This window comes from Anabrus simplex, chromosome 5, assembly GCF_040414725.1.
Source record: "Anabrus simplex isolate iqAnaSimp1 chromosome 5, ASM4041472v1, whole genome shotgun sequence".
Classification (NCBI taxonomy): domain Eukaryota; kingdom Metazoa; phylum Arthropoda; class Insecta; order Orthoptera; family Tettigoniidae; genus Anabrus; species Anabrus simplex.
In genome coordinates this window covers 107,754,039-107,766,339 of record NC_090269.1, presented here as the reverse complement: position 1 = coordinate 107,766,339, position 12,301 = coordinate 107,754,039, and the positions used below count along the sequence as shown (strand labels likewise).

The 12,301-nt window shown below is 35.3% G+C and overlaps 1 protein-coding gene across 4 annotated transcripts in view; it reads right to left on the bottom strand.

The window, feature by feature from the left end:
- LOC136873811 (protein MTSS 2) overlaps window positions 1-12,301 on the bottom strand; it is a 644,214-nt gene that overhangs the window by 58,474 nt on the left and 573,439 nt on the right. For 3 of the 4 annotated variants that reach the window (XM_067147063.2, XM_067147065.2, XM_067147066.2), the window contains exons 7-9: window positions 8,965-9,072; window positions 5,340-5,525; window positions 1,645-1,755 (exon numbers count right to left, since the gene is read on the bottom strand). In XM_067147063.2, coding sequence (XP_067003164.1) covers window positions 1,645-1,755; window positions 5,340-5,525; window positions 8,965-9,072 — 405 coding nt within the window. The remainder of the gene's footprint in view (window positions 1-1,644; window positions 1,756-5,339; window positions 5,526-8,964; window positions 9,073-12,301) is intronic. The other variant, XM_067147064.2, reaches the window with a different exon arrangement.

Sequence of the window (12,301 nt, the reverse complement as noted above, 5' to 3'; positions counted from 1 at the left end):
CATTTTGCCATGTGTGTTGTCTAAGATGTACTGTTTATTGAAGTAATAAGATACAGGCTATCTTAGAAACTTGGGTGATCAGGAATTAAAGTTAAACTAAAGTTTTGTGTTTTCCATACTTCCACAATGTTTTTGATTTGTCTGGTTTTTCTTAACACATCTAACATATGATATAATTTAGCATAAAACATCGCTAATATCTGAACATAATAAAATGTTAAAATTCGTAAAATTTATTTGAATTTGAAAATTCATTTGCTCTCCTGTAATTTATGTATTCTTCTTCAACTATACTTAAACCTGACAGTTACTTCTTTCCATACTGAATATTTATAGCTGTTTGATTTTGAAACACTATCATGTTAAGAGGGTATCTTGAATTTATGAATTCAACTCAAGTTTTTTATCTACATGTAAAAATTTCTGAAGAATGTTTATCTAATGAAGATAATAAATTGCTTTCCACAGGCAAAAATATTACAGAGAAGAAATTTAGCAGAAATTTTTATTTTACCAGAAAACACTATATAGAATCAAATTAATACATTCATGCTATGAAAGTTGAGTAAGAAAAATACATTACTTATAAAAATGCTAAACACTTAGCGAGCAACATGAAACATCTCAAATATCACACATAACCACACTTACCTTGAAGATACACATGCAGGAATTGTAATATGAGGAAAAATTGAATGAAATTACCTTTGTAATAATGCACTGTTTCTAACCAAGCAGTTAATGGAACTGAAATGGAGAAAAAGCCACATACTGGAAATAGGAATGAAATGCAAAATGAGGGCTCTAATTCCTGCCGTGTACAATAGGAACCCCAGATATAACCACTTTTGAGAGTAATTCCCTAAAGGTCACTAGGAATTCCTCCATCTATGTTGAAATAAGTAAAATCCAGGCACTTCCTATTCAATGTGCATATGATGATATAATACATTATATTGGAGGAGTCAGGAACATATTTGTCATCAATTTCCATGGACTTCTGTAAGCATGAATGTGTGAATATTGTTTGATAAACTTTTTCATCTACAGGGATAGGTTTCCCAGACTAAGTAACTTGTTGTCCCACTATTTCCCTAAGTGGGAGAAGAATTTTTTATTATTTATTTATGAAACGCACCACGATGATTTCAGCAATAAGTGTTGTGTAACTAAGTTCAGAATTATTGAATGGCTAAGCACTTTCTTAGAGAGCTAATGCAACAGAAGTGAAACCACTTCATTTCTTTCTATATAAATTATTTCAATATGTTAAGCAGAAGGAAGTGAATTTATCATTCAGTAAATGTGCCCAAACTGGCTCATAATATATTCAACAAAATTAGAAGAAATTAATGGTTGGAAATAGTCTCCTTAAATCTTCAGGAAAACATATTTAATAATACAGCAGGTGTAATAAACCCATCAGTTAGATGTGAATTAAAAAAATTAAATGCATAAATATAATTCTCTCTATAACTGTATAGTATGAACCAGGTTTAGTGCTCAGAATGTTCAGTTAGTAAGTGCTGCCTCCTACTGTTTGGAGGAATTTTACTTAATGTGGAAATAATACTCAAAATGTTCTATATCTCAGAACTGTTAAGAAAATCAGTCGTCCTTGACTGCAAGTGACTATAAAAGTACCTTAACACTTTGCACAGAAGGTGGACGAGGAAACAGCACATCCTGGGAAGTGAAGCCTGAGTCTTGAGAGGAAACACTTGGCAGGCGGAGAATACCCACTGCAAGAGGCTGCTACATAACAGAATAAAATAACTGCAGTCACACCGCATTTAAGGCAACAAAAATAAAAAATAATTTTAAAACAAAAAAATAAATTAAATGATGACAAAAAGAAAAAGAAATCTTTGTTGTATTTCATTCATAACATAAAAGGAAAGAAAATGAACAGATAACTTCAGAAAAAACTATTAAATATCAATTACCTACTGGTAAACAACTGGATCAAGCTCAATATTGTAAAATGGAAAGAACTGCTAATAAAATGCAGTGATTAATATTTTAAAATATCAAATCAAATCATATTCCCACAGCCATCTGCAACAGAAGGAAGTTCTTATCTGCAAGCACAGGGAGTTCCTAGTGCAGTAATCCACAATCATTGCCCAAAGTTACATGGATGAGAACAAAATTATTATAACTTCTTTATTTTCTTGTCTGAGCTATATCAAAGCACTGTTCAAAAACTCCGTTCATCAAATCCTTTATAGCCTGCCTTATTCTGTAGTGAGAAGGTGTATGGTTCCTAAGCTGGATCTTTTATCATTTCAAAACTTTTCTTAAGTTAGATGGTACCCCCTTTGCCTACATTAATAGTGTGAGTATACAATAGGTAATTTCTTGAATTGGCCACCAAAAGGCAGTAATGGGCGTTATATTTAATCATGTAACATACATTATTTAGTTGGGTTTTTTTTCCGGGTGAGCCGTGCTGTTGTTTTCTGTACATTACATATAGTTTTCCGACATTTTGAATACATTGCAGTATTCTTTGTATCTCATACTTGGACCATGTATTCTTTGAAACAAAACGTCTGATCTCCACCAGCCTAAAAGAACATATCCGTCACACCAAGAACCAAAACACAGATATTTCAGCGGTAGCCAAGCATTCCTATGAAACAAGACATGGAATATCATTTGATAAGAACAAGATCCCAGCAGCTATCCCTTGGAATCTGGAAAGGAAAATCCACGAGGCTATCAAAATCAAGAAACATCCGAATAATATGAATTTAGAAGAAGGATATAAAATCAGCAATTCTTGGATGCCTATCATACATAGATTAAGACACACAGCCCACAACATAAACACACAGGTCGAACCTCCAATTACATAATGTCGCGGGCAAGCCCCACTACCTGGCTGTGACACATACTTTCCAGAATTCTCACAAGACAGCCAGGGGCTTACATCAGCCAGAAAGGCTAGGATATATAAGACCAAGGTCAGGAACCACTCTTGTAGTGTGATTGCTGCCTGGGAGACTGATTCCCCGGATCGAATAGGGGTATTTCAGTCGCCTCGACAAAGAATACTGCAATGTATTTGAAATGTCGGCAAACTGCACGTAATGTACAGAAAACAACAACAGGGTCAACCCGGAAAATAAACTAAATAATTCTACACACAGTGGAAGCTTCACCATGTAACATACATGTTATCAGAAGTTCACAGTGCTCCCTTCAAGATGTACTCTGGCATTTCAACTCAATTATAGTATATAGTAGTACCACAAGGCGATTTCTTTCCACATGAATGTACTGTATATGTTGTATGCATTGTCCTTTTACCTTCTTTCTTTCCAAAATAACTGACATAAGCATCACACCGTTCAGACTATCCTCACTTTAAATAGTATGTTTGCACTCATTTTAATCTGCACCATTATTCATGTAAATGCCACTTTCAGAATTTCATAATTTTGAATAACTAAACTTCAGTAACATTTTTTAAGTGCTGTTCAAAGTTCCCTCCAAACACGTTATGAAATAAATACCTAACACTGTGCTGAAACAACTGTTCTCAAGCCTGTGACAGCACTGTTTAGGAATAAATAATATGTAAAATAAAATACTGGTATGATTTACAGCAGCCAAAAATAAATACCATGCTCATCAAGCAAACTTTTTTTTTAACTAGCCAAATAAATTACAAAGAAATTAACTACAATACAATAAGCATGCATTACATTAAAATAGAAATAATTAATATAGCCTAATTTATAATTTCAGTAGCTGACAGTCATATTTCTCATATTTCCTTGTTTCCTTGCTTAATGATTGTATGTATTTTGAAAATGAAAATTACTTTGGAGGAAGTAATACGTTAATTTGGTCAACTGCTCATGCAATTAGATCATAATTTTACTGCTCCTGTACGAAGGAATCTTGAGTTTTAAAGTTTGGAGGAATTTCATACTTGGGCCATGTATCTCACCGAGTCATCTCTTTATATTTCGTTCTAAAAATAATATAGCTTACTACTCATCTACATGTTGAAAGTAATGTATTTTATACAGGGTGTTTCTATATTCCCGTTACAGACTTCAAGAGCTTGCAGTGGGGACCAAGACTGTTAAGTTTAGCACAGGAACTTGAGTCCAGAAATGTACCATCTTTCCACTAACCGTAAAAAAAAACCACCACAGCACACGTTCAAATCTCCTGCATTGTCGGCGCCACTGACTAGAGTACATACATCATTGAACGATCATGTGATGTCTCATACCCCTACAGGTTTGTTGACAATCCATGCTATTCAGTTGAATGTGTGATTTGCACAGAGACGTGTTGTACCTGCTATTGCGTTTGTGATCTTCGTTCATACTACAGTACAGTAGCAATTCTTTACTATGTACACAGCAGTAAGTTGTACGTACAGTACTGTACTTACAATAGTTCATCTGCACCAAAGATTTGGGCAACAGTGGATAGATCGTGAGGGTCCGATTGCTTGGCCGTCACATTCACCCGACTTGACACTGCTAGACTACTACCTGTGGGGTCACATGAAAACTTGATTTACGAGACCACTGTGGAATCCAAGGAAGACCTACTGGCATGGGTTGTGGCTGCGACAGATATTGGAGGACCTGGGATTGGTGATCGTGTGTACGAGAACATGATATGTAAGTACCGTGGTCTGTGTTGACGTCGGTGGTCGTCGCATCGAGTCCCACCTGTAATTGGACCCAGACGACAAGCAACAGGAGTCGGACAGAGTGCCAAAAATGGGGGGAGCTGTGAATGTGTGCTGTGGTGGTTTTTGTGCGGATAGCAGGAAGACTGTACATTTATGGACACAAGTTCCTATGATAAATTTAACCGTCTTGGTCCCCACTGCAAGCCCTCTAAGTCTGTAATGGGAATTCAGAAACACCCTGCATGTAATATGCAAGTTGCCAAAATACAAAACTTAATGAGGGCTACTTCAAATTGTTTAATGTTTTCACTTTAGTTTCCTCTGCTAGGAATAAAAATCTTAAGTGAGAAGAAAATTATATATACACACAATAAAAGAAATTGTGCTCTACAACTGTTAGATTATCACTTCATGAAAATGATATTAAACTTAAAAAATTGAAAAAAATATTACATGTATGATGAATTAGATGCCCATCACCAGTATATGTTAGGTGTGCTGTGTAACTGACGTGCAGTCTAGACTGCTTTACAAGCATTTAAAGAATTAGTCTGAAGGTTAAAACTGAAACTATGAATGGAAAAAATACAACTGTACAGTGCCTACAACAAGTTATTAAACATGCTTTGTCTTACCTTGCTGGTGGTGTCAACAGTAGTGAAGATGGACTTACCTGAGATACAGAGCGATGCCAGTAGTGATGGCTTGGGGAGTGGTGCGACTTAGTGCTGCCACTGGAAGAACTATTCAGAGAACTGATGCTGCACATACTAGATTTGCGTGAACCTAATGAACTGGGACTGCTCGGAGGAGTCTGAAATGACCAGCTACTTTCTGACCCCTTCAGATCACTAATAACCTGAAATAACAAAATATGATATTAGTACATCCAGCTTTTTACAACACGCAAACTTAATGGAATATTATCGCATCCAAACAATCCCCTCTGCTATATAACCAATCATCAATGATCTGCATTTAGGACTGTTGCCCAGGTGGCAGATTCCCTATCAACTGTCTACCTAGTTTTTTCTTAAATATTTTCAACAAACTTGGAAATTTATCGAACATTTCCCTTGATAATTTATTCCAATCCCTTACTCCTTGTCCTACAAATGAATATTTGCCCCAACCTGTCCCCTTGAATTCTAACTTTATCTTCATATCATGGCTCTGTCGATTGACTGGAAACAGGCTGTGGATTTTCATTTTCATTATGATCTTTCCTATTTTTAAAAGCTTCACTGAAGCATATTCTTCTACTTATGTCATTCCACGCCAACTATCCACTGACAGCTCGAAACATACCACATAGTCAAGCATCCCGTCTCCTTACTCCCAAGTCTTTCCACCCCAAACTTTTTGTAATACTACTCCTTTGTCCTAAATCACCCAGAACAAATCATGCTGCTACCTTTGAATTTTTTCCAGTTCTCGTATAAAGAAGTCCTGGTGAGGGTCCCATACACTGGAGCCATACTCTAACTGCGGTCTTCACAAAGATACAATATTACATTTTACTATGAAATCATCATTCAAAACAATTTACCAAGATGAATGCCATACATCAAAAGAGAGAATTTCTAATCTCAATGCTTACAGATATAAAACTATTTCTCATTTTATGCTGATCCTTTTGTTCCTTTCTGTCCTTATATCATGATCAGGTTATATCCCCCAAATATAACATCTTTAATATTATATAACTATAATGTAATGTTGCATGGTGGTGGTTGTTATTATCTTAAAGAAAAATAGAGGTTACAGGAGGAATAGGATGAGGATGATGCTTCAAAGAATGAAGTTATCACCTAAAGGAAAAAAAAAAGTTATGAAAAGTTTGATGATGAAAGAGCTTGCAAACCTAATGTCATTGGGGTCAGAAGAGGAAAACAATGAGTTGACCAAGGGGGAGAGGATAGGAGAGAAGAAAGTATAGAGCCTACCATACATAAACGGAAGCAATGCCTCTGGTAGGGCCACTATGTTCACCACACTCTACTTTCAAGTGGAGAGCAGTGGGATTAGATTGCACTAATGGTCCTATTCTCCATAAATGTCATCCATAAACTCGTCATTCTTCATAACACATTACTTATGTATCCATCATAGCTTACAAAATGCAATTTTATCATCGTCATCAACATCTAACCATGTTAACCACTATCGACAGACAGGGATATATTTCCATACAATCATTTGAAAAAGATATTAATTTAGAGCATCCCATGTAGATGCTGAATTGGAGAAAATGGCAGGCTCACTGAAGAAGATCCAGGTAACCAAGATGATATGTTCTGTTTAAACAAGGCATTCCACAGAATGGAGAGTTCATTCTTATCTCGCTACCTGAAAAATGACTAAGTTTATATGAACAACAACGAACGTGGTATTACATGACTATCTTGGCGATACGCAAGTACGGTATTTGCAGGCAGACTGCAGCATTGTCATGCTAATCGCGATACTCTACACCAAGCTCTGAGGGAGCCGGACACTCATGACTGAACATAAACTCCCACAGGAAACATTAACTTGCTCTGTTACCTCAAGAGTAAGCAAACGTGTAATGGCTGTTTATACAGAGTTTTCTAGTTTTATGTAACATCAGTAGTACAGTATATGAGAAAACATTCAGTAACAGTTTTAGCCCTCCTGTAAAATTGAGCAATATTGAAATCACATGCATCCTAAAACAGACATGAAAACTAACAACAATCTGTCTTTAATTAATCTGAAAGTATCCTAAATAACTGCAGAAGAAACAAATGAACATTCAGTGGACCAGTAAACAGTTATTTGTATAGTCAATGAAATGGCCAGTGGAGAGCATTAGGTTACTAAAGGTATACTCAAAGAGAATATGAGAAGCAATGCAGAGGGTGGCCTGCAAGATGATTAAATTCCAGATTTCAGGGACGTTTTGAATTTAATACAACAGGTGTGGGGAAAGGGGCCCTTATTTCATGATATGACCATGAAAAACTATTTTATCAAATGTCTAGTATTTGGCATCCCAGTGTGTGAAAAAAAAAAAATACATTATACATATTTCCAACTTGCCACAATCCTCTATCTGACACCCCACCATATCCAAATGGTGTCTTCATTTGGAAGATTATATAGCTGTCCAAACTGGTGGATTCTTTCAACAAAAGACTTCCCATATTAGGTTGATTGATCAATAATCAATAGTCTGACTGGTTAGGGTTTGCAACTCCAGATGTGATCTGGAAAGGTGATAAATGAATTATGATATGATGAAAAATGAGATTGTGAAGTGTGTTTGCCTCAAAATGATCTCTGGCTGTTATTTTACAGCATTGGGCCAACCTCAAGTTACAATTCTAAATGTTATTTAGAAAGGTGAATATGAGAGATGAAGGATGATTTTATGAAACTGAGAAGAAGGCTTTCTGCCTTATTTCATCCTAGTTGTTCTGGACTGGGAGACTTTTACCCAATACAGTAATTTACAAGGAAAGTGAATCAATTACTGACATAATAAGAAAACAGAGGATTGCATTTTTTGGATGTGATGCAAGTTGCGCATATTATAGAATACACACTATCTTAAAATACTTTCCAAAACTCTCAAAATATTATACAGGTCAGGAAAGCTGAAAAAAGAAAGATTATGAAAGCACTTCATTTTTCTGCAGAAGCTTACTGACACAATTTAGTACAGCAGTTTGATGTTTGAATTTAAGAGGCATTATAATCCCAGTCACTTCCTCAACAAGTATCACCAGGTTGCACAAAATAAAAGAGACATGAAGGGCAAAAGAGATCCATTTTATACATTTTCATATTATACTTTGAAGTTTAAAAAAGAGGCAAGTATAACAATTTAGCTATTAAGAAAAGTGTCAGTTTAGGAATATTTAATAATAATGTTTTAAATGTAATAAATTATAATATTTAAATAAGTTAAACATTTATAAGGCTGAGAATGTGGAGGATCAAGTGTAACAGAATCTTAGATGAATGCATATATGACATTTTACACGGTTACCTGAAATTCTTTAAGATTCAATTATGACTGATCTTCATTTGATGCCGTATAGGCTGACTTTTTTTTAAATTTTGAAGTTTTATTTTAGTCCACCAGATGATTCTACTTTACTCTCTACTGCGTGACTATTGCCAAGTTTTAATTTTGTTGGGAAAACTCAAAATGTGTGACCAGAGATCTTTTATATGCCAAGATCATCCAATAAGGAGTCTTGCATGAATATTTATTTATCTGCCTTTTAAATATCTGACTACTGCTGTTAGATGTAATGAATTGTACAAACCTGTTCACTTGCAGGTGGCAGAGTATAAGGGTCTGCTGTGTGCTTCTGAATCTGATCTACTACTTCCTGCAGATGAGACAACTCTGACAGCATGGCTACTTCTTCATCCTGAAAACAAATTAACAAAAGGTATTTTTCTACCTCTTAAGAACGTAATGAATAGATCAGTTAAAATTGCTTTTGAAAAAATAAATTAAGTGATAGTGAAGGAGAAAATTGAAGATTTCTCAAACAGAACTGGAACGGGGCTGAGAAACAGATCTCTTCTTCTTATTCTCTTAGTCTGGCAAAGAAATCAAACCACAAAATATTTAAATGTGAAACAACATGGGAAAAAGCAAGATCATATGGATCTGGCAATATTTACTAGTAAGGACACTAAACTATAACAACTTCTAGACAAAGAAAAACGTCAAAACTCTCAGAAGATGGTAACAGCAAATATTTTCCCCTCAGACAAAATTATGCCTATATTTCCTCTTAAATAGACTGGTGCTCCAAAAAAAATGTACAGCTAGATACAATTAATCACAAAGTCAAATTTAAGCACAGGGTCTAACAGTGACCATATTTTCTGGAACTTATGAATGAGTGGACTAAATTTCATTCTTATAATCACAGTTGCCTTGAAATATTTTACACAACATGATAAACTTATTAATATGTTTCTTTTCATTTTTAAAACAATATTCAAGGTAACAGACTAATCTGAACTATAGAGCCAGGATAGATACAGACACAGGGGAAAAAATCCAGGGCTTCATAACTGAAAGAACTTGAGGCATCCTCAGCCAAATGGGTGCTTAAAATAACTTTCAAGAATGTGTAACATAACATACAAACTGTGGGGGAAAAAAAGTAGTTCTTCTAGCAGAAACAAGTAAAATGGATAAAGAGAAGCAAAAGAAAATGTTGGTAATAAGTAGGGGATGGATGTAGTTAAAATGTCACTTTTTTTCCCCTTTGCATTAGGACGTTGCTCAGTAGTACAGAAATTCATTTTGTGATATAAATATAATAACATTTTTATAATTGGCATTCTTTTGCATTTTTTTCCAATTTAGGATGATCAGTCATTATTTCAGCTTTCAAGAAGGTTTCAGGTCAATTTATAGCATTTTAAAGAATTTTTAGATCATATCTTTTTAATTTATGCATGTATTCTTTATTGAGAGACTGATAAAAATCCACAAGTGACAACATAAATCATTCATTTTTCTTACATATGGGTGATTTTGTTAAATATTTTTAATGACCAAGGAGAAAATGGCCAGTAGTTGGTTGACTAAGAAAGGTTCAGGAAAGGACTGATACCCGTGAGTCTTGTGTTTCTAAAATATGTGCAGAAACACAATCCAAAACTCTGATAATTAGGGGGAAACAATTTCTAACGTGTCTCAAGCACAAGGAATGCATTAGCCTTTGCGTCTGCCCCTACAGCCAGGCATTCACCCTCATGTACCTCAAGGCCAAGAACAAATGGAAACAAGAAGGAAATTTAAACAACAGTTATTTAACTTCCCGCTTCAGTACAGGGTTATCTTCGCAAGTAGTTCCGTGCAAGAAAAAAGCCAAAAGTGCAACCAACACAAAGTGTACTTTTAATTCAGCATGAATTTTGAAAAGACTTTTTTACAACAGATGGGCATGTTTTATTTCGTAAACTGTGCAATGTTTAAGTGAGAGCGGAATGGAAGTTTGATGTACAACAGCACATTAAACGAAAAAAAATATCTGAAAGCTGTAACGAGTGAGAAGAACAAGTGTTCCTGGTTTCTTCATGGGTAAATCATTATGTCCACATTATTTCTTATTATTAATATTCTGTTCACTTTTGGCCACTATGGACCACGGAGTAACAACTACGGTATCCTGGATCATCTTTTCCCTCTCCTGGCTTTCATCTTCTGCCAACACAGCTTCATTCATTGGCTTATCTGCTTCCTTCTTTCTTCTGAGAAAATCATTTGAAGATTTATTTTCTCCTTCTCGGAAGCCTCTGAAGTCTAAACCAACCGCTGAAAGTGGTTCCTGTTTTGGATGTCTTCATGACTTAATGCCCATTTGCATGTATCTCGCTAAACCACCTGGGAACCATCTTTCTCCCTCCAAAACGTGTAAAGAGATTTCGAGTCAGCCTTTCTTGATTCATACGTAGGAGATGTCCATGAAATTGTATTTGTCTCTTCTTCATCAACTCTATAATACCCTCAGTGTCTTTGTATAACTCTTTGTTAGGTCTTAATCTTCATTGTCCACCAACGTACATAGGTCCCAGAATCTTCCTTAGGATCTTCCTTTCTTTCTTCTCCAGTTGTTCCAGCAATTCTCTGCTTGTTAAATCCAAGGTCTCAGCAGCGTATAGTCCTTCTGGTTTGATCACAGTGTTACAGTGCCTTAAGTTTTATGATTTCTTGTTGTACACATCTTTCGCCAACTGATACGCTAATTCCATCTTTCTGATTCTTGCCTTGATTGGCTCCTGTTCTAACCCATTAGACTGGATTATCTCACCAAGATATTTGAAGTTCTTGACTTTTTCTACCTTCCCTCCTGTTGTGTTAATGATTTTTGGAGCTGATTTCATGTTTGTCATAAATTTTGTTTTTTCAAAAGAGATCTGCAAGCCCATCTTTATAGCAGTTTCACAAAGAATACTGATTCTTCTACTTGCTGATTCAACACTATTCGCAAAGATAGCCAGATCATCTGCAAAGGCAAGGTAATTGAAATTCACCCCTTTACTCCGTGCCATTAAATTAGGAGATAATTATTTCTGTAAACACAAGAACTGTGCAGTGAATAAAAAAGGAATATATTACTAGTAAAACCATAGTTACACAGTCACCAGAACTCAGTTTGATCAAATATTTTAAAGTAATTTTTTTCTTATTTTATTGCATTTTTCCATAAATTTAAGGGCATTTTATTGACCTTTTCAATGATTTTTTAGGTCATCAACATCTGTCCCCTAGTAATAAGTATGAATCCAATCTCTCAATTTAAGTGACAATAGTATTATAAGACAAAGAATATGGCAATATAAGGCTGCCAAGGTGACACCATCCTTCTACACTGAGAGATTTGAACAGTATTATAGAGTCTGTCACTACAGAGGGGGTGTTACTATTTTCTAGATTTGATGATGAAAACCACAGTCATAAGAGAAATGCTTTCATGTATTCAAGAAAGTCTTAAATATACACTTATCAAGTACAGCACTCCACAAAAATGTATTTCAATTACTGAACTTCAACATTGCAAAGAGCATCAAACCACATGGACTTCATCTTGGTAATGCACTACACTTTGTGCAGGTATTTCATCAAAGTACAAT